The sequence below is a fragment of the Dendrobates tinctorius genome, unplaced genomic scaffold (genome assembly GCF_039654945.1).
Source record: "Dendrobates tinctorius isolate UK_male_01 unplaced genomic scaffold, ASM3965494v1 ptg000191l, whole genome shotgun sequence".
NCBI lineage: Eukaryota > Metazoa > Chordata > Amphibia > Anura > Dendrobatidae > Dendrobates > Dendrobates tinctorius.
This window is the reverse complement of record NW_027361858.1, coordinates 21605587-21629667: the sequence shown is the minus strand read 5'-3', so window position 1 is coordinate 21629667 and position 24081 is coordinate 21605587. Positions and strand designations below refer to the sequence as shown.

General features: G+C 43.2%; 1 protein-coding gene across 2 annotated transcripts in view; it reads right to left on the bottom strand.

The window, feature by feature from the left end:
- The window catches only part of ADAMTSL1 (ADAMTS like 1), a 487614-nt gene that overhangs the window by 21724 nt on the left and 441809 nt on the right, over positions 1-24081 (bottom strand). For both annotated transcript variants that reach the window (XM_073552482.1, XM_073552481.1), the window contains exons 24-25: positions 2012-2227; positions 300-480 (exon numbers count right to left, since the gene is read on the bottom strand). In XM_073552482.1, the coding sequence (XP_073408583.1) occupies positions 300-480; positions 2012-2227 (397 nt within the window). The remainder of the gene's footprint in view (positions 1-299; positions 481-2011; positions 2228-24081) is intronic.

Below are 24081 nucleotides of genomic sequence, written 5' to 3'. Positions count from 1 at the left end.
CATATAATATATTAATTACAAGTGATTTCTTAAGAAACTAAAATTAGTCTTTTATTGGCCAGGACAAATTTACTGAACTTTTGGGAAAACATGATGGGATTCGAAGCTGATCCCTTAGCTCTGTGATGAAGAATTAACAGAAATGGCCAATTCCGTGGCTCTAGTATTTTCAGCCATACTTTCAGAATACTTTGATTGTAAAGTCTCAAAAATGTTTATTTTGGTGGGCGCTGAACAAGCCACTCCAACATGTTTCCTATGCAAGACTACTGATAGAAAAACATACATCTAATACAAACCTCGGCGGACAGTCCCTCCTGTTACATGCAGCAGGATTGATGGAAGGTTTGGGCTTCTCTTGGCAATGAGTGACATTGACCTCTTGCTTGTCAAGAACACACCTCAGTTGTGGATGTTGGATGCCTCTATTACCACAGGATGTTGTACATGGCAGGTGACCGACCAAAGACCACTGATAATCTGTTGATGAAGCAAATTGTAAGAACTTATTATATTACAAAAGAAGTCACAAACCACTGCATTTTCACATTTCCAAAAGATTACAACATGAGTATTGACATGTTAGATAAAACTTAACTGTCTAGTTATAACTAAAGAATTAAAGTGGTTGTCCAAAGTGGTAGAAGTCTGCAGTCACTCTATGTGACTGCAGACTTGTGAGTCCTACCAGCACGTGCACTGAGTGCTTTGAGGATTCTTTGGTGAATGCAGACGTATGTGATTTGCATACATGCGATCACATGCCAACTAGACGTGTGTGAGGCCTTGCTCAGTGCATAAGTATTAAGCAAGGCTGAGCACATCTAGTTAGAATGTGGCCAAAAGTATGTAAATTACATAGTTTCAGTCACATGACCACCTGCTCCTGGTGCCCGCTGTAAGGATCCTTAATTCTGCAGTCACATAGACTGACTGTAAATTTGTACCCTAAGGCCGAACAACTCCTTTCAAGAGTCTGCCACCCCAAAAGCAATAGTAAACAATGTATACAGTGAAATAAACGACTTAACCTTATAAAAATCATACTAGCACTTCTCCTGGTAGTTGTACAGAGCTTGAAATAAATACTTTTAATTTGCATGGAAAAGATGGCGCTTCAGTGCACCATTGTCATGGCGAAGTGTTCAGTGCACAGTTACACCCTGCAGATTGCATTTTGACACAATTCCCACAATTCTGATAGACACTGCTCACTTCCCACTTGCGCACAGATGCAGGCTGACGCTGCCTGAGCCCTGCCATGCACACAGTGTCAGTACACAGCGTAGATGGCGCGTTCTCCACCCTGACTCTTGACACCTCTCACTAGAAGTTGAATGAGCCCACCTACCATCCATATTGTGTGCTCATTAGCACTGACACTGTGCATGTGCATCCAGTGTTTTCCAGTATTTTTCTCAGGCACTATACGACTAAAGGCCATGTCACACTAAGCGAGATCGCTAGCGATATCGCTTAAGCGACACCGATATTATGACGCAGCAGCGACATTGTCAACGATGTCGCTGTGTGTGACATGCAGCGGCGATGTGGCCCCTGCTGCGATATCGCTGATCGTGCACGAACGTCCTGGACCATATTTTGATCGTTGGCGTCACAGGATGGGAAATAAGTATCCAGTTACTAGGGGACTCAAGGTTCAATAGAAATAGGGTCCCAAATTCCTTGAACCTCAATAGTGTGCATGTATACTGTGGGATGGGCAACTGGTTTATTGTCTATGATGCTGAAATAAATTACAGAGAACTGTACATAGCACTGAACTAAAGTCTCGGAACAGTGTAGGGAGTGCAGAGAGAAGAAATCGGAGGATGGGACCCCAGTGAATAGGTGATATTTGTTAATTTTTGGAAAACTCCTTAAAGGAAAATGAGAATACACGTCATGTTTACTTATGCTAACTTTAAGAGAACGATATAGAATGTCATGTGCTGAGACATGCATTTTATTGAATACAGGCATTGTTAAAGTTAGCTGAAGTTTGATTTACCTTGAAGTGACAGAAAAGCTTTTTGCGTGACTGAGTCAGATGGGTTCTTCTGAATAACACATCGATATTCCCCATGATGGTCCTTGCTTATGTTAGTTAGCTGAAGGATCTGCCCGCCGTCCAATATTTCATATCTCAGCTTTGTTGCGCTGTTTACTGGTTGACTTCCATGATACCAACTGATAAAGGGAATAGAATCACCTTTCACTGGACACCCTATAACATAAATCAAATGACATGGTCAAGAAAGAAAAAAAATGATTTAGTAAGATCTGGTGTTTTGTAATGTGACCATGAATAACCAAATTTTAAAATGAAATTTTGTGTAACCATCTCACTTGTAAATTAAGTTTTGTTTCTTAGAATCATGAACATGGACATATGTCAGAATACTCTACCACCAAACTACCAATCCTATGGAAATTACTGCCCATATGTTATAAATCCAAGTGGCACAATAATTTTCACGCCCTGCTCCACAGCCTCCTGTTTGACTGCCAGCCTCTATGTTGTAGTGTGACTGTCAAGTAAAGGAACTGTCATTCAAGCAGCAGGAGGCAGAGCTAGGCGGGGAATAATACTGATGTGACAGAGGTTTCAGATCTACAAATAACTCTGCTGCCTCATTTGCATATGAAGGAGGAATGGACTTGCCATGTAAAAACACTGGTTGACTTGTCATTGAAAGACCTACATGGGCACATAAAGTGTTTGGGCGGTGAAGTTCTCCTGACAGATTCCCTTTAAGTTTGAGGGTCACTGTACTTAATTTTATTATGTGAAACGGAAAATGACTTCACCTAAAAAGTTCATCTGGTATTAGTCAAATCCATTGAAAACAATGAAATTTGGAATAAGTAAAAATAGTAAATGAAATATCTCAAAAATACAAATAGATCAGTTGGTAAATAGCACTTCTTTCCTGTAGTATTTTTAGAATCAGAGTACAAATTTAAATAATTTATTGTACCCAGAACATTCTGGAGTGATATATTCTGTGGTGAAAATTAATACTTACAGATTTTTTTTTACAATTTAGCTACAGAACATTTATTATTATTTGTTTAACTGCCTTTGGCTCGATCTCGAGTCATGGCGGCTTGATGGATGAACAGTCTGCATGAAGATCACTCTTGTGCAAGCCTAGATAAGTCCACCAGGGTCTTCTCCACTGTTATCTGGGTAGTATCAAGCCATCAGGTTGCTGGTTTCCCTCTTTGCCTTGTTTCTTCTATTCTCCTGACCATGATGTCCTTCTACAGTGAATGATCTTTTCATATGTTGTGTCCATAGTAGGCTAGTTGCATCTTAGTGACCCTTTCTTCAAGTAACATGTGCCAAATTTGATATGTTTGTGCTTCTTGCCATGCATGGTATTGAAAACATTCTCCAGCACCACATTTCGAAGTTCTCGATTCCTCTTCTGTCTTGTTTCTTTACCGTTCAGGTTTCGCATCCAATATAGAATACATGTCCATAAAATTTGAGTCCTTTTCCAAATACATTGTTTTACTTTTGTTGTACTATTCCTGATTTTCAGCCTGGATTACTCTCGCACAATCACAATTCTGCAAGTTCCTAAAACTATATAGGGTAAACTTACTAATTGTTTCCAATAGCAAGCAGCAAAGTTGTGAACACAGTTCTGGACTTGGTGTCAGAAGTACTGATAGAGTCTGGAGCAGCCAAGAGTCTTGGACCCCACAGAAAATCTTTAAAGGGGTTGTCCACAGGAAGCCAGGGCTGTGGCTGCACTCTAACTTCCTCTTGAAGTTCGATTTGTCCGAAGGCTGGGATAGTAACTGGGCGCATGGCTACTGTGACATAACACCCTCACGTAAGTCCCGGGAAAGAAAGTGCCAACACTGCTGGAACGGCGCTGACACAGAAGGCCAGTATAGGTGTTTTTATTTTAACAGGGCCAAATATGAGGAAAGAGAACGGAGTGTCCAAGTAGTGAACAACCCTTTTAATGGAATTTGAAGGCAGCAGTTGCAACACACACACCAAAAAAGCATTAACCAATGAAGAATGAATCCTCAATAACATTGCCAAAAACTAGTATACCACTATGCATCACATTTGTAACAGATCATAGCAGCAAAGAGTGCTCTAAGTACTAAAATCACTCATTGTGCGGAGTTGAATATTTCGGACACTGCATTTTTTATTATAAGGGATATTTTGAGCAGTATTTGGAGAAAGCACTTGTTTTATATTAGTTGTGTTGAGCTACTTAAACTGTTGTTTGTTTTTTGCAAATACAAAGTTAGTCAATTTTGCTAAGAAACCTAATTATGGAGGTTAAAGAATCTTCATTGCAACTGCAGAGTTACACATCAAGGATGGGGTCTTAATACCACAAATGTGTGGTTGTTGCTATATTTCTCTTTAAACTTTAGAAATGATCAGTTTGGAGATTCTTGCACTGGGTGTAGGCTAAATCAGTGGGTTTAGGAGTGAGTAAGGGACAAATTATTGGGAGTAGAGCCTTTATAACACGCTGTATGGAAGTTATCAGTCACTAGTTAATGCATAAATCATAATCCCAACTCCTCTGAGACACCGAGTTAGCAAATGCCATGGTGTAACAGATGAATTCAATTTACATATAGTTTTTGGGGATTTGTTGAAATTGAGAAGAAACTGAAACTTGCCATTAGCACAATGAAGTATTGCAGATGATATTAAATCTTGTTTATGAGGATGCATGGTTACATCAGACTTCAGTAAAACAGACCCTCAGAACTGACTCTATGAGAGCATTACCTAGACAAAGCATGGCAATTACAGAACATTTAACAGGCTGATTGCATAATGTCAAACGTCCATTGTGTAAAGAAAATATTTCCGTTCACCGGCTGCTGATCACAAAAACCAGGTCAGTTTGTCTTTGTGATTAGAAAATGACCTAGTGTGTAATTACCCTGATATATCTAAACAGTAGGATAAGGGGACTGTAAGGTCAATCTATGACTCATCACTTAAAGAATTGTTGACATCTAGACAAATGCCCAAAGTATAGCTCCAGCTTACAGCAAGGATTTCAGTGATGCTCACAAGTATGGTTATACCTACACATAAAGGATACACAGCACCAATCTTTACAGTCAAAGATCAGAGTGCATAAACTGTTAAGAAAAGTAAGTCATTCTGTTGTGTCTCAGTTATTCAGAATTAGCCAGTACACTTGTCTAACATGGAGTTAGGCAAGTGGCATACAGGGCTTCCTGCTTGATTGTACAACAGCTGCTGGCTTATGCTAAAGGGACTATGTTGAATTGGTAGCAGATGGCACAGTAATTCCTGAACACTGTCATATATTGTATGACCTCTTTGGTTTATTAGTGTCAGTTCTTCTCCGGTACACCTCCATCTTGTGATGGTAAAAACAATGATTGCGGCATGTTCCAGTATGTTCCAAGTAGGAAAGTTCATTTTCCCACAATGTTTGAGTGGTCCATTATTCTGCTGAAAGCTGAAATCTGCAATAAATTAGGAGCCAGCTAGTGAAATAGCGCAGCAGAGCTGGCTAAGCAGATGGATACAAGGAATCTTTCAGAGGATCTCATCTCCTGTATGCAAGTAAATAAATCAGTGCATACTGTACATTTAAAGAGAGAAGTGAATTTCAAACCACATGTCTATTTAATCTGAGAATCTAACTACGTTTCTTCGCCCCCGGAAGATCACCCCTGGAAGAAGCAAGAGGGCGAAACGCGCGTTGGGGCACGGGGGATTAGCAGCAGACCACGGGCACTATCTCAGTCTTGAAATGGTAACTACGGCTTACACCTGTCATGATCCAGGTTGGATTAAGACAGATAAATGCACTAGTAACCTGTTTTTTTTCCTTAAGCTGTGTGCTTAAAGATAGTTTTGCCCCCGGTGGCCTTTAGGGTCATTGCACTCTGGTTACTTTAGTTTAGTGCACGTGATTATAAAGCAGGTGTGATTACTCTGGCTCTGCTATAAAAGAGTGTCAGGTGTTGCAATCACTGTTGGTGATATTGCTCATTTCCAACCAAGTCTGGTGGAGGAAGGAACAACAGAGAGGAGTTCCTTGCAGCTCAGGAGAGCTCTGGTGTACAGTCTGGTGAAGGAAGGAATTACAGAGAGGTGTTCCTTGCAGCTCTGACAAAGCTTGGAGAAGTAGCAGTGATTCTGGAGGAAATCTGCATTCTGGTGGTGGACTCTGTTGCTGGGAGCAAGAGCAACAGAGCAAAGCTAAATGGTGTTATCCCTGTTTGTGACTTCCCTTATGTGTGTTTCAGTGCAGTGGTGGGATTATTTTCTGCACCGTCCATTTCATTAGAAAGGGCTAGGTGCAGGGCGAGCTAGGGTTCTTAGGTTCCAGCTCGGTGACAGGTGCGGAGCCTGTATAGGGACTGTTAGGAGTGTAGAGACTGGCTCAGGGTATTGCAGGAGGTCTCCACATCCCTGTTCCCTATTGCAGGGCCCTCCATTGTATCAGTTTCCCTGGTGTTTCCCTTTGTTATTTAAATTCGCCCTGCTGGAGGCGGTGTATCCAGTTATACGTGTAATACTGAAATTCGCCTGCTGGAAGCGGTGTATCCGGCTGCATGTTATATTATTTAAATTCGCCCTACAGGAGGCGGTGTATCCAGGGTCACGTGTGTGATAGAAATTCGCCCTGCTGGAGGCAGTGTGTCCAGCCACACGTTGACCATCACAACACCTTTGTTTGATAAATTTCTCTATTCCTGCAGTGATCTGTTTATGGGCGCTTTTGACATATAGTCAATCTATTTAAGTTGATTTGAGCACTTGCACTTTATATATAAAAACTTTGTTTGGTTATCTATTATAATTGTAATTTATAGAGATAGTGAATCATGGGCTGAGAATAACTGTCCAGTTAGGTGGTTTTTCTAGGAGATTGGTGTTAACAATGTACTATTGATAGTGACACTTTGTGCACATATATGTGAAAATTTTTCCTGAACATATTTTTTGGATTTGAACCCCTTCCTTTATGGACTGTTGCATGCCCCTTTGGGGTATGTTTTGATGAAATATGGATATGCAGTCATGTTATAACTTTTTTTTTGTATTTTGAATAAAATTATATGATTTCAGTATATTTGTGGTTCGCTTCATTTGGGTAATTGAGGAAACTCTTCTTACCCTTATGTGTGTATTCTATTTCAGCAGCAGTGAAGGAGAAGTGACTGCAGCTTCTCTGACGCCATATTGCATCATCAGTCCACACTTCCCTTGTGCCTACTGCCTCGTCCACTGAAATAAAATGTCATCTGGGGGCGATGATAGAAGCATGGTAAATGACAGCAGTGCTGCCCACCGATGACGATTTCAGTGTGCTGACAGAATCTATGGGGCAGCGCTGCTGTTACTGACACTGTTTCTATCACCCTGATGACATCTCGTTTCAGTGAACGAGGCAATGAAGACAGAAGCAGCGTGGACTGAATATGTGGGACAGAGGGGAAATCCAGGAACCAGAGCCCCAGACATCCTCCTTTTGGTAACTTTATTAGTACAGAAAAATCACAACATTTTAGCCACGCAGGGCCATTATTAAGCTGTAAAAAAACAGAGAAATGCATTATGGCTTGATAAAGACCTGTGTGGCCGAAACGTTGTTATTTTATTGTACTAATAAAGTTACCAAAAGGAGAACGTCTGTTGCGTTGGTTCCTGAATTTCTCTGTACTGCCACAACCTTGTGGAGGGTTGCACCAAGTGTGCACGGACAAGAGAGTGGTGCATGGAACTCATCTATTGCAAGTATGTGGGGCAGAAGTATGGAGTCGTGAGAGAAACTGTAGACACTTCTTCACCGCTACTGAAACAGGTCAACATCACGGAACGGCAGTGACAAATGCTGTGACGTCAGCAGCACCCCCTGATAGCACTTAATTTCAGGGTAGAAAAGGAAGCAGTAGGATTAACCGCAACCTCATCCCCTAGATGATGATCCTTTTGAGAATCCCCAGTGCATGCTGTGAGACTCAATGGAATCGTCACCAGAAATAAGGTAAAAACACAGATTGAAAGTTAAAGTAGAGAGGGAATGGTAAGGGATTTTAGATTGAAGTACATTAGAAAAATGGGTGGATTATTAAGTAAAATAGTTAATTTCGACCAAACCCTTTAAATTTACAGTGGCCAAATTGAATAATGACATACAGTGGGGAAAAAATTATTTAGTCAGCCACCAATTGTGCAAGTTCTCCCACTTAAAAAGATGAGAGAGGCCTGTAATTGACATCATAGGTAGACCACAACTATGAGAGTCAAAGTGAGAAAACAAATCCAGAAAATCACCTTGTCTGATTTGGCAAGATTTAATTTGCAAATTATGGTGTAAAATAATTATTTGGTCATTAACAAAAGTTAATCTCAATCTTTTGTTATATATCCTTGGTTGGCAATAACAGAGGTCAAACGTTTTCTGAAAAGCCTTCACAAGGTTGGCACACACTGCTGGTGGTATGTTGGCCCACTCTTCCATGCAGATCTATGGGGTTGAGATCTGGAGACTGACTAGGCCACTCCAGGACCTTCATATTCTTCTTACAAAGTCACTCCTTTGTTGACCTGGCGGTGTGCTTGAGATCATTATCATGTTGAAAGAGCCATCCACATTTCATCTTCAATGCCCTTGTTGATGGAAGGAGGATTTCACTAAAAATCTCACGATACATGGCCCCATTCATTCTTTCATGTACATGGATCAGCCGTCCTGGTCCCTTTGCAGAGAAGCAGCCCCAAAACATGATGTTACCACCCCCAAGCTTCACAATAGGTATGGTGTTCTTTGGATGCAACTCAGCATTCTGTCTCCTCCAAACATGATGAGTTTTGTTCCTACCAAACAGTTCTATTTTGGTTTCATCAGACCATATGACATTCTCCCAATACTCTTCTGGAGAATCCAAGTGCTCTCTAGAAAACTTCAGACGGGCCCGGACATGTACTGGCTTAAGCAGGACACGTCTGGCACTGCAGGATCTGAGTCTCTGGCGGCATAGTGTGTTACTGATGGTAGCTTTTGTTACGGTGGTCCCAGCTCTATGCAGGTCATTCACTAAGTCCCCCCCGTGTGGTTTTGGAATTTTTGCTCACAGTTCTTGTTATCATTTTGACCCTACAGAGTGAGATCTTGCGTGGAGCCCCAGATCAAGGGAGATTATCAGTGGTCTTGTATGTCTTCCATTTTACTTATTATTCCTCCCACAGTTGATTTCATCACACCTAGCTGCTTGCCTATTGCAGATTCAGTCTTCTCAGCCTGGTGCAGGGCCACAATTTTGTTTCTGGTGTCCTTCGACAGCCCTTTGGTCTTCACCATAGTGGAGTTTGGAGTGTGGCTGTTTAAGGTTGTGGACAGGTGTTTTTTATACTGATACAAGTTCAAACAGCTGCCATTACTACATGTAATGAGTGGAGGACAAAGGAGCCTCTTGAAGAAGAAGTTACAGGTCTGTGAGAGCCAGAAATCTTGCATGTTTTTAGGTGACCAAATACTTATTTTCCACCATAATTTGCAAAATAAATCTTGTCAAAACAGACAAGATGATTTTCTGGATTTGTTTTCTCATTTTGACTCTCATAGTTGTGGTCTACCTATGATGTCAATTACAGGCTTCTCTCATCTTTTTAAGTGGAGGAACTTGCACTATTGGTGGCTGACTAAATACTTTTTTTCCCCACTGTATGCGACCAATGCAAGTTTGAAGCAGAAATGTTACTTTTTAAAGATGATTTGTGGGAGGTAATTGAATAAAAGACCACAGATTAGTGCTATTTATGAATGGGACAAGAAAAACAGACAGGCAAGAGAAATGATAAGCTTATTAGTAAAGAATGACCAAGTGATCCTCATCAGAAATTAGAAAAGTGGCAAAGGCATGTGGAATGCACCTCAAAATCGGCGTACGATTCCAGTCTAAACAGCAAGCTACAGTATATCTGTTAAGGAAAACTAAACTCAGCAAAGAAAAGAATAGAGAGAAGAAATGACGCCAGTGGGTGAGGATAGAAAAGACAGCCATGTTGCAGCCATACTGCTATGCAGTTTACTCCACATGTACAGTACTCTGATTAATGCACTAGTGATAAAAACCTAAAAAGAATTTGCAACTACTAGGCTAGTAGAAAAAGAACTTAATTTCTCAATCTTCTACATTCCCTGTGTCTGCAGTAATCAGAATGCACTTGGATGACATCTGAATGCAGACTAATGTTTCACACGCACCCATTGGCATGAGAAAAAAATCACAGCCCTACACTGCGCCATAGTATAACATTGGGCAGAGTGCTATCGGATAACACTCGGCATTGCGTTATGTTCATGTGAGCGTGCACTTAAAGTGACACATAGTAGGGCAACAATTCCAAAGCAAGCCACATAAGTCATAGAAGCTTTTTCACAGAATTTGAGTCAATTAACAAGGAACACGCTTTCTCGCTGATGGAAGCAGAGCAAATATATTGGGATCCTACAAACATTTTTTCCTGGTTATATTTTTCATTATAAATTGCACTACCAAAATAATACTATATAGCTTTCCCTATAGAGCTATATCTTTGAAACCAGGTAAGACATTTTTAGGTATGCATTTTTCATAAATTTCCATTGATATGAAACACGTTTTTTTTAAGAAGGATGACTATGAAGAAAGAGTTAATATAGAGGAGAATTAATCCACAATCCCTGCTAAGAAGATATTTGCGTATACAGAAGAGGAACAACATGTGGTTCTTAGAAAATGCTCTATACACAAAGTGAACGATAATCCACTTGACCTGTGTGCTCACTTCTCCCTGGGATAAACTTGTCAGTGTCCTGATGAATCTCATATGCATTACTCATCCATAACGACTATCAGTTCAATGGGTTGCCTGAATATACAAAACAGATACAGCTAAATAATGAGGCAGCACAGGAAACCAATGGTACATTGTATTTACTGTATGCACATTGGGATGTATGTTTAGTTATGCAGCAAATGACCCTTATGTGCCCAAAATAATAGTCAAGGATGGTTCCTTTAATTTTTCACATCACAAACAGGCAATCATGTATAATACAGTGTAAAGTGCCGGGATTAGTGTTGAGCATTCCGATACCGCAAGTATCGGGTATCGGCCGATACTTGCTGTATCGGAATTCCGATACGACTTCCGATATTTTTTCAATATCGGAAGTCGGCATCGGAATCGGAAGTTCAAAGTTGATTGACAGCCGAAATGACGTCATCATGATGCGCGGTGTGTGCGCATCATGATGCGCCGTCATTTCTGGCCTTCCGGGGGTCTCTGCCGGCCTGCCGGGGGGCTGTGTGGACTGCCCGGGGTCTGTACCGGCCTGCCGGGGGGCTGTGCCGGCCTGCCGGTGGTCTGTGCACCCTGTGGGGGTCTGTACCGGCCTGCCGGGGGGCTGTGCCGGCCTGCCGGTGGTCTGTGCACCCTGTGGGGGTCTGTACCGGCCTGCCGGGGGGCTGTGCCGGCCTGCCGGGGGGCTGTGCTGATGTCCGGGGGTCTGTGCAAGCATCGTCCGATGGGACTATAAGTCCCATCTGGCGATGCCTGCTACCATGACAGTGATTGACACATTAGCCAATGATGGGACAGTAGTAGTCCCATCATCCGGCTAATGTGTTAAATGTTAAAAAAAAAAAAAAAATACTACATACATACTACATGCATGCTACATACATACTACATGCTACATACATACTACATATATACTACATGCATGCTACATACATACTACATGCTACATACATACTACCGTGTTTCCCCGAAAGTAAGACCCTGTCTTACATTAATTTTACCCCAAAAAGTCCCACCCTGTCTTACTTTCGGGGGAGGTCTTACATTAGCCGAAAAAAAATGACAATTTCTTTTTAACCAATAAATTAACATTTATTAACATGCTGTTATACCCCATAACAGTGCCGTATCCCACTGCACACAGCCCCACACCCCATAACAGTGCCGTATCCCACTGCACACAGCCCCACACCCCATAACAGTGCCGTATCCCACTGCACACAGCCCCACACCCCATAACAGTGCCGTATCCCACTGCACACAGCCCCACACCCCATAACAGTGCCGTATCCCACTGCACACAGCCCCACACCCCATAACAGTGCCGTATCCCACTGCACACAGCCCCACACCCCATAACAGTGCCGTATCCCACTGCACACAGCCCCACACCCCATAACAGTGCCGTATCCCACTGCACACAGCCCCACACCCCATAACAGTGCCGTATCCCACTGCACACAGCCCCACACCCCATAACAGTGCCGTATCCCACTGCACACAGCCCCACACCCCATAACAGTGCCGTATCCCACTGCACACAGCCCCACACCCCATAACAGTGCCGTATCCCACTGCACACAGCCCCACACCCCATAACAGTGCCGTATCCCACTGCACACAGCCCCACACCCCATAACAGTGCCGTATCCCACTGCACACAGCCCCACACCCCATAACAGTGCCGTATCCCACTGCACACAGCCCCACACCCCATAACAGTGCCGTATCCCACTGCACACAGCCCCACACCCCATACCAGTGCCGTATCCCACTGCACACATCCCCACACCCCATAACAGTGCCGTATCCCACTGCACACAGCCCCACACCCCATACCAGTGCCGTATCCCACTGCACACAGCCCCACACCCCATAACAGTGCCGTATCCCACTGCACACATCCCCACACCCCATAACAGTGCCGTATCCCACTGCACACAGCCCCACACCCCATACCAGTGCCGTATCCCACTGCACACAGCCCCACACCCCATAACAGTGCCGTATCCCACTGCACACAGCCCCATACCCTATACAGTACATGTTTCCCTACTTGGATTTTAAATGCTGGACGTTTTCCTCTGCGGTGCGGCTGTGGAAGGCCTGTGCTGCAGGGAACGCTGTGCCAATCAGCAGGGAAACAGCGGTGACGTGGGGCTGGGGCGGCCAATTACAGCCCGAGCTGCTGGACCAATCAGTGCTCGAGCCGGGGGCCGGCGGTGACGTGGGGAACAGGGGCGGCCAATGAGCTGTTGAGCTGGGCGGATTGCGGGGTTAACACGGCGAGTTAACCCCATGAGCGCTGGACTCGCCCAGCTGCACCTGAGGACACCTCTGGAGCCTGGGGACCCAATGGGGGACAGCGGCGGCCCAAAGGTAAGGGCCTTACATTTCACAGCGGCCCCCAACCCTGCCTTACATTCGGGGAGGCCTTACATTGAAGGACCCCCCGTAACCCCCACCCTGTCTTACTTTCGGGGGGGTCCTACTTTCGGGGAAACACGGTACATATATACTACATGCATGCTACATACATACTGCATGCTACATACATACCACATACATACTACATACATACCACATATATACTACATACATACTACATGCATGCTACATACATACTACATACATACTACATACATACCACATATATACTACATACATACTACATGCATGCTACATACATACTACATACATACTACATGCATGCTACATACATACTACATGCATGCTACATAAATAACACATATATACTACATGCATGCTACATACATACTACATGCTACATACATACTACATATATACTACATACATACTACATACATACTACATGCATGCTACATACATACTACATGCTACATACATACTACATATATACTACATGCATGCTACATACATACTACATGCTACATACATACTACATATATACTACATACATAATACATGCATGCTACATACATTCTACATGCTACATACATACTACATATATACTACATGCATGCTACATACATACTACATGCTACATACATACTACATATATACTACATACATACTACATACATGCTACATACATACTGCATGCTACATACATACTACATACATACTACATACATACTACATACATACCACATATATACTACATACATACTACATGCATGCTACATACATACCACATACATACTACATACATACTACATACATACTACATGCATGCTACATACATAACACATATATACTACATGCATGCTACATACATACTACATGCTACATACATACCACATACATACTACATACATACTACATACATACTACATGCATGCTACATACATACTACATGCTACATACATACTACATATATACTACATGCATGCTACATACATACTACATGCTACATACATACTACATGCTACATACATACTACATATATACTACATACATACTACATACATACTACATGCATGCTACATACATACTACATGCTACATACATACCACATACATACTACATACATACTACATGCTACATACATACTACATATATACTACATGCATGCTACATACATACTGTATGCTACATGCATGCTACATACATACTACATACATACTACATACATACCACATATATACTACATACATACTACATACAATACATTCATACAATACATACATAGACATACAGTACATATAACATAGAGTAACATACTTACCAATACTTGTCACATTGTTCCCCGAAGCCATTGTCTTTTACGGAATAAATATTAACATAACAAACCACAAAAATACTCACCCACGATCCGAAGCAGTCCACGAGTGTGTCCCACGACGATCTTGGGTAGAGAACTGCAGCATCAGCTGATGCTGCCGTTCTCTACGGGCTGCAGGAATCCAATGACGGAAGGTAGGTATCCTTCCGCACTGTATTCCTCCGCCACTTAAAAAAAAAAAAGTCCCTAGTCTCACTTTATGCCATTGCTGCGTGGGAAATTCCCACACAGCAATGGCATAAAGTGAGACTAGGGACTTTTTCTTTTTTAAGTGGCGGAGGAATACAGTGCGGAAGGATACCTACCTTCCGTCATTGGATTCCTGCAGCCCGTAGAGAACGGCAGCATCAGCTGATGCTGCAGTTCTCTACCCAAGATCGTCGTGGGACACACTCGTGGACTGCTTCGGATCGTGGGTGAGTATTTTTGTGGTTTGTTATGTTAATATTTATTCCGTAAAAGACAATGGCTTCGGGGAACAATGTGACAAGTATTGGTAAGTATGTTACTCTATGTTATATGTACTGTATGTCTATGTATGTATTGTATGAATGTATTGTATGTAGTATGTATGTAGTATATATGTGGTATGTATGTAGCATGTAGTATGTATGTAGCATGCATGTAGCATGCAGTATGTATGTAGCATGCATGTAGTATATATGTAGTATGTATGTGGTATGTATGTAGCATGTAGTATGTATGTAGCATGCATGTAGTATGTATGTAGTATGTATGTAGCATGCATGTAGTATATATGTAGTATGTATGTAGCATGTAGTATGTATGTAGCATGCATGTAGTATATATGTAGTATGTATGTAGCATGTAGTATGTATGTAGCATGCATGTAGTATATATGTAGTATGTATGTAGCATGTAGTATATATGTAGCATGCATGTAGTATGTATGTAGTATGTATGTGGTATGTATGTAGCATGTAGTATGTATGTAGCATGCATGTAGTATATATGTGTTATGTATGTAGCATGTAGCATGCATGTAGCATGCATGTAGTATGTATGTAGTATGTATGTGGTATGTATGCAGCATGTAGCATGCATGTAGTATGTATGTAGTATATATGTGATATGTATGTAGCATGTAGTATGTATGTAGCATGCAGTATGTATGTAGCATGCATGTAGTATATATGTAGTATGTATGTAGCATATATGTAGTATGTATGTAGCATGTAGTATGTATGTAGCATGCAGAATGTATGTAGCATGCATGTAGTATATATGTAGTATGTATGTAGCATATATGTAGTATGTATGTAGCATGTAGTATATATGTAGTATGCATGTTGCATGCATGTAGTATATATGTAGTATGTATGTTGCATGTAGTATATATGTAGTATGAATGTAGCATGTACAGTGGGGCAAAAAAGTATTTAGTCAGTCAGCAATAGTGCAAGTTCCACCACTTAAAAAGATGAGAGGCATCTGTAGTTTACATCATAGGTAGACCTCAACTATGGGAGACAAACTGAGAAAAAAAAATCCAGAAAATCACATTGTCTGTTTTTTTTTCATTTTATTTGCATATTATGGTGGAAAATAAGTATTTGGTCAGAAACAAGCAATCAAGATTTCTGGCTCTCACAGACCTGTAACTTCATCTTTAAGAGTCTCCTCTTTCCTCCACTCATTACCTGTAGTAATGGCACCTGTTTAAACTTGTTATCAGTATAAAAAGACACCTGTGCACACCCTTAAACAGTCTGACTCCAAACTCCACTACGGTGAAGACCAAAGAGCTGTCAAAGGACACCAGAAACAAAATTGTAGCCCTGCACCAGGCTGGGAAGACTGAATCTGCAATAGCCAACCAGCTTGGGGTGAAGAAATCAACTGTGGGAGCAATAATTAGAAAATGGAAGACATACAAGACCACTGATAATCTCCCTCGATCTGGTGCTCCACGCAAAATCCCACCCCGTGGGGTCAGAATGATCACAAGAACGGTGAGCAAAAATCCCAGAACCACGCGGGGGGACCTAGTGAATGAACTGCAGAGAGCTGGGACCAATGTAACAAGGCCTACCATAAGTAACACACTACGCCACCATGGACTCAGATCCTGCAGTGCCAGACGTGTCCCACTGCTTAAGCCTGTACATGTCCGGGCCCGTCTGAAGTTTGCTAGAGAGCATTTGGATGATCCAGAGGAGTTTTGGGAGAATGTCCTATGGTCTGATGAAACCAAACTGGAACTGTTTGGTAGAAACACAACTTGTCGTGTTTGGAGGAAAAAGAATACTGAGTTGCAGCCATCAAACACCATACCTACTGTAAAGCATGGTGGTGGAAACATCATGCTTTGGGGCTGTTTCTCTGCAAAGGGGCCAGGACGACTGATCCGGGTACATGAAAGAATGAATGGGGCCATGTATCGTGAGATTTTGAGTGCAAACCTACTTCCATCAGCAAGGGCATTGAATATGAAACGTGGCTGGGTCTTTCAACATGACAATGATCCAAAGCACACCGCCAGGGCAACGAAGGAGTGGCTTCGTAAGAAGCATTTCAAGGTCCTGGAGTGGCCTAGCCAGTCTCCAGATCTCAACCCTATAGAAAACCTTTGGAGGGAGTTGAAAGTCCGTGTTGCCAAGCGAAAAGCCAAAAACATCACTGCTCTAGAGGAGATCTGCATGGAGGAATGGGCCAACATACCAACAACAGTGTGTGGCAACCTTGTGAAGACTTACAGAAAACGTTTGACCTCTGTCATTGCCAACAAAGGATATATCACAAAGTATTGAGATGAAATTTTGTTTCTGACCAAATACTTATTTTCCACCATAATATGCAAATAAAATGAAAAAAAAACAGACAATGTGATTTTCTGGATTTTTTTTTCTCAGTTTGTCTCCCATAGTTGAGGTCTACCTATGATGTAAATTACAGACGCCTCTCATCTTTTTAAGTGGTGGAACTTGCACTATTGCTGACTGACTAAATACTTTTTTGCCCCACTGTATGTAGTATGTAGTATGAATGTAGTATGCATGTTGTATGTATGTAGCATGTATGTAGCATGTAATTTTTTTTTTTTTTTTACATTCAACACATTAGCCGGTTGATGGGACTACTACTGTCCCATCATTGGCTAATGTGTCAATCACTGTCATGGTAGCAGGCATCGCCCGATGGGACTTGTAGTCCCATCGGACGATGCCTGCACAGACCCCCGAAGCCTGCACAGACCACCGGCAGGCCGGCACAGCCCCCCGGCAGGCCGGCACAGCCCACCGGAGCCTGCACAGACCACCGGCAGGCCGGCACAGCCCCCCGGCAGGCCGGCACAGCCCACCGGAGCCTGCACAGACCACCGGCAGGCCGGCACAGCCCCCCGGCAGGCCGGCACAGACCACCGGAGCCTGCACAGACCCCCTGGCAGGCCGGAACAGCCCCCCGAAAGGCCCGTACAGACCCCAGAGAGGCTGTACAAGGCAAAAACAGGGTTTTTCTTATTCCGATACCGGAAGTCCCATAGACTTGAATGGGACTTCCGGTATCGGAATCGGCGATACCGATACTTTTTTTTAAGATCGGCCGATCCATTCCGATCCGATACTTTGAAGTATCGGACGGTATCGCTCAACTCTAGCCGGGATATTACGTCAGTTACCAATTTATATCCTCAATACATTTTAATGTGAAACCCTTCAATCTTGGTAGCAATATTAATCATACCTATTAATAAGCTTGCAGGCATTGTTTTACAGTTCTAAACTGCTGCCACTGCTTTGTTCACTTTCTAATTGTGTCCTCATTTCATCCAAACAGCCCAGAACCTATAGCTGCAAAGGACTATTTACAAATCAAAGCTGGATCGAGACATGGGCAGGCCCGGACTATCTTTCATGCCTCCTATCAGATTGACACTGACCAATGATGATAACTTTCCCTATATCACCCACAACAAGCTGTCTGGCACTATTGCTGCAGAGCTGAAGTCTGATACACAAGGCACTGTGGATGGGCTAGTCCCATCCATTATTCTGATCAGTGTTGATCACAAGCCTAGCTCTGGGGGTGAAATGTGGACACAGTTAAAAAGCTGTAGATGAACAAACTTGGAACTGCAATTTGGAGCAAGGATGACAGATATGTTGGGAATCTGTCGCTAGATTTATGTAAGGGGGTGAGATAGAACTACCGCCTTGCTTCCCTTCCTTTGATTATTTTCCATGTGTTGATGTTTACATATGCTAATGTTGGTAATGTCTAAGATTAATATTTGCGTTACTGCTACATAGTAATATGTATTATCGCTCACATTTATGGTACTGCCACATTCATACATGTGTTACCATTCTTTATAGAACTATATTATATTGTGCTGTGTTCATTTAGTGTAATACTGTATATAATGTATTGTGATGATGTGTACTAATTCTTGTGTACAGTTTATGGAAAGTAAAGTGCATCCTTTTGGACATTAGAGGAGGGGTGGTAAGTCAGGAGTTTCTAGGAAGTTAGGTCAGACGGGGCCAGGGTGTCCACATGGGCTATAGGCCCGGACAGCTTGGCCGCCACATAATGTTAAATCACTGAAGCCCACGTTATCCACAACCACTGTGAATCATTGCAGTGGGCCATAACAGGGAAGGAAAGATGTGGCGACTTATCGCCTGGGCGGACCCCTTTATGGCAGGAGTCGGTTGGACTGAGGAGATGAAGGAAGCTGGAGCTTCGACAAGATCGGTACAGATGGGCCAGATGCTTTACCAGAGGCAACCAAACCTGGTGACTGATGATTTCGAGGCTGGGGTGAAACAGGCAGAAGGAATTGTCATGGCGAGGTTAGGCCAGGAAGGAACTGGGGAGCAGTCTAGGACAGTCCGGTCTGGGCGTGTACTGCACAGAAGCGACAGCAAAGCAGGGAAAGATGAGGAAACAAGTGAATTCCATAATGTGCCAACTGTGGATGTAACGTGTGAAGTATTCAGTAAAGAGAATGTTAAATTTATCCTGGACTGTGTCTCCATTACTGGGGGTCGCCTGGAAGATGGACCGTCGCCGCCTGGGAAGTGCCTGGGGGAACCTGAATCTGGAGATGCAGGTACGCTGAGAAGAATACAGCTTTCTGTAGGGGATGGTTGGGACACAGGTGCTTCAGTGTCTCTGGTCACGACTACAGTCCTGTCCTCCCCTTACATTTATGCTACCCGATCCACAGTCAGCATAAATCAGAATTTGGCTGTGTGATTGCAGCCAGCCATGTTTTACTCTGAAATCCTGCAACAATTCAGAAAACATAGCAGGAACTATAGGCAAAGACCTGCATAATGCAGCCCCCACCTGGCTTCTTCCCACCCTACTCTAGTTAATTGACAGATTTCCTTATGTAAACACATGGGAGAGACCTGTCAGAGTAAAACATAACTGACTGCAATCACACAGACAGGCTCTGATTTATGCTGCATGTGGTTCGGGTATTATAAATCTAGTGAGAGGTTCACTTTTAGCAGGTTGCTGCTGCCAGCTGTGCTACATTATTGCTGTCTGAATCCATAAGAACAGACAGTTTTAGAGCCCACTACATACATTTTTCCATAGAGGTAAATAAAACAACATACAGTAGACTAATGAAATCAATCCAGTTGTGGCTGAACTGATAATAGATGGACATTCCCTTTAAGACCACTGTAACTCAGACACAATGTATTTAAGTTATAGCGACTGATCACAATTCTGCCCTACTTAATGATGAGAGAGACAGCAGTCATTTACTGCTGAAAAATATATTTTAGCAATTGGTGGTGTAGTGCAGCGCTTACTGAATGTGTTGGGGGACACTCGCTTGGCAACAGGATGAAGGCACCCAGTAACATTTTCTCACTTAAACAGTCCATACGGTTTATTTAGACTCAGCATAAACCACTAGAGCCCATGTTACACATCACAGACCTAACACATAGTACATAGCACTTCATAGTACATGGCTTTAAGTCTCAGTCACTAAACACGCCGGACCTAGGGATGGGCAAATCCTGAAATACTCGGAATCGCTAGACTCTAACGAGTCCGACTCGGAAACTCGCTATTCGTTGCAAGTCTAGCGAGTCCAATGTTAATGAATGGAGATGCGAGTATTGCAGCGATTCCTGTGCTGCCATTTTTTTTACTCTTTACTCTCGCAAGTGCCCCCTAGCTTAGCGATTTAGAATTCATCCCTAAAGCACAGAAAATCGTTTCTACATCACGCTAGAAGCTAAACAGGAAGTCGCCTGTGCTAACCGATTTACTGCACAGGCTGATCTGATATTCTGCACACACAGGCAGATCTGATCTGCACACACAGGGCGATCAGATCTGCACACACAGGCCCACCAAAGATGTGTAGCAGACGTGATACAGAGAGGCTGATCGGCCTGGTTGAAGAGTGGCCCCAGCTGTGGCAGCCCACCCACCCTGGCTATGGTGATGAAAGACAGCGAAATATGGCTTGGAGGTCCATCGCCAGAAGTATGTTCCCGTCATTTGATCACGCTGGAGAAGATGGGCAGGCAAACATGGGTAAGAGTTATGTGATGTCATTTCTTCTATTTTCTTTTACTGTACCCTTTTTTGGATTAGGAGAGAGTGAGATTTCTTGTGTCACCATTGGCGTCTGTGACGCACTGAAACCGTGGGTACCCAGCACCGGGCCGGGGTCTGCTTCACTGGGGGATGTGATGTGACCCGTGCTGTAGTCTCAGGGGATGCACAGTGCAAAGGGGATAACTACAGGGGACTGTAATAGGAGGACAATCAAGGCTAGTGATGCGTATTGGCACAGCAGGAAGGTAACGTGCGTGCTATTAGCTGGTAGCAGAGAAGCCCTGCACTCTCCCTGAAAAAATTGTTTAGTGCGCAAAGGCAGTCACCTAGGTGGACTGTGGTGCTGTCTGCGTCACCGCTCTGGGGTGAAGTGCGTGCTGTAACTTAGCAGAGAAGCGACGCACTCTCCCTGAAAAAAATGTTTAGTGCACACAAGCAGGCAGCGTGCGTGCTATTAGCTGGTGGGATAGATAGCAGCAACGCACTGGTCTGCCACAGAAACAATAACGCTGCAGGGGTAAATATGACCCCAATAATATCTGGTGGAAAAAAAAAAGAAAATTTGCTCAGCTATGCTTCTGATTTCAGCTCTGATGGAAGCTGAGTGAGTAAGCTAAGCTCTGAGGATGGTGCTGTATGCACTGTAAGGCTGCTCCTGCCTTTCTCCCTGCCTACAGTCCTCTACAGTACTCCTCCGTCCTGGTAGTTCTGAAAAGAACTTTTGTGTTATATGTGAGGAATCTTGAGGTCCTACACTGACTAACAGTCCCTAGATCTGCTCTATGTCTCCAACTCGCCCTGCACTAGCTCAGATCGTCACAGGAATGTGCCCAAAATGGCGGGGGCAGGGTTTATATACAGCCTTGCCTGTGATACATGACATAGGCATCACGATGGACAGCAGCCAATCATAGTAGTGCTCTTCACAGTTTTCTCACCTAACAAACTAGGCTGTCTCTGAAAATTAACATATTCTGTATTCTGCGAGTCCCGAATACAGTATATAGGAGTCCTAGACTCGCTAAGACTCGCTGCTGACAGCGGGACACAAAATCGCTAAGAAACTAGGATTGCTTGTATTAAACTCTGAAAAAACTAGGATTGCCATTGATTTGCATTGGACTCGTTACTGTGCGAGTAATCGCTTGGAAACTCGCAGAGTACCGACTCCTGCGAGTCCCCTACTACTCGCAGAGTAACGAGTCCTAACGAGTAGATTCGCCCATCCCTAGCCGGACCTCTTTGTCCAGTTACCGTGGGCGACCGCACGCTGTGCCAATGTCTCTTTCACAGTTTTACTCCATGACACCCAACCTTAGATTGCAGTCTCTAAACACACTGGACCTCACTTTGTCCAGTTACCATGGGTGACCACACAGTTCATTAACTGACCCTCATCAGTGCACACAGTCCCCCATACTCTGGGTTACCTTCCAAGAGCTCCGCTCCACATGCTGACTCTTTGTCAGTCTTAGGTTCACAAGGAAGCTACCTTACTAGGATCACTGTCCCGTACGATGACTTGCTCAACAAGGTCCCACCCGAACAGTTCCAGACCCTTAGAAGGTCGGTAGCTTCCTCAACACAGTTAGCCATCACAGGCTCTGCAGGTACCTTGTCTCACACTGTGCTCTTCAGGAATCTGGTCCACCCACAGGACCTTCCAACACAGAGACCATCCAGGTCCATGGCCTCACCATGTGCTCTTCAGAAATCCGGTCCACTCACAGGACCTTCCAACCTCCGATCATGAGATCACACCACAGTCACATTATGTAGCTGAAACCACCCTTATAGGTGGGAGGTGTGTGTGGTTAGCCAGTCCCCGCCAGCTCTCCAGCTAACCCTGTAGGCCCCCCTTCATAAACAAAACCAAGGTTCGTGGAACTACAGGTCTCAGAGCAACATTTCAGGCTTACAGCGCAGAGGACCTCCTCCTCTGTGACACCTACCGGCCATTTACAATAATGCCGGTCACTGTCTCACAGTGGGTAAAGTACCATATTAGAATAATGAAAAGCTACTAATTGCCCAGAAAAAAAAAGAAAAAGAGAGAGAGAAAAAAAGAGAAAGATAGAGATATTTTTTTTTTATTCTTCTTCACACACTTGTTTTCCATGAAAAGAATGTTATTAATAGAATGTTATTAATGCTTGGTCACATGCTCAGTATTTGTAAGCCAATATCAGGAGTGGAACAATCAGAGGAAAAGTATAATAGAAACATGTCATCAGTTCTGTATTTATCACCTACTCCTGGTTTTGGCTTTCAAATACTGATGCAAGGTCTAAGGGCTCATACCCATTTGCGAGAAAAAAAAGGTCCGATTTTTGGACCAAAAAAACGGACGAGTGCCAGGCGATTGTCATGAGAGTTTCATGCGAGTGTAATGCGATTTCCATTCGATTTTTACATGGTACATCCGTATGACATTCGTATGCAATGCGATTTTAACATGAGCTTTTACATACAGCATTCTCTGTATGTAAAAGCTCATATTAAAATCGCATTGTAATACACAACTGTACACATCGTTTTAAAACCAAATTTTCTTCAAAGTATATATATAAATATACACTCACTGGCCACTTTATTAGGTACACCTGTCCAATTGTGTGTTAAGACTTAATTTCTAATCAGCCAATCACATGGCGGCAACTCAGTGCATTTAGGCATGTAGACATGGTCAAGACAATCTCCTGCAGTTCAAACCGAGCATCAGTATGGGGAAGAAAGGTGATTTGAGTGCCTTTGAACGTGGCATGATTGTTGGTGCCAGAAGGGCTGGTCTGAGAATTTCAGAAACTGCTGATCTACTGGGATTTTCACGCACAACCATCTCTAGGGTTTACAGAGAATGGTCCGAAAAAGAAAAAAAATCCAGTGAGCGGCAGTTCTGTGGCCGGAAATGCCATGTTGATGC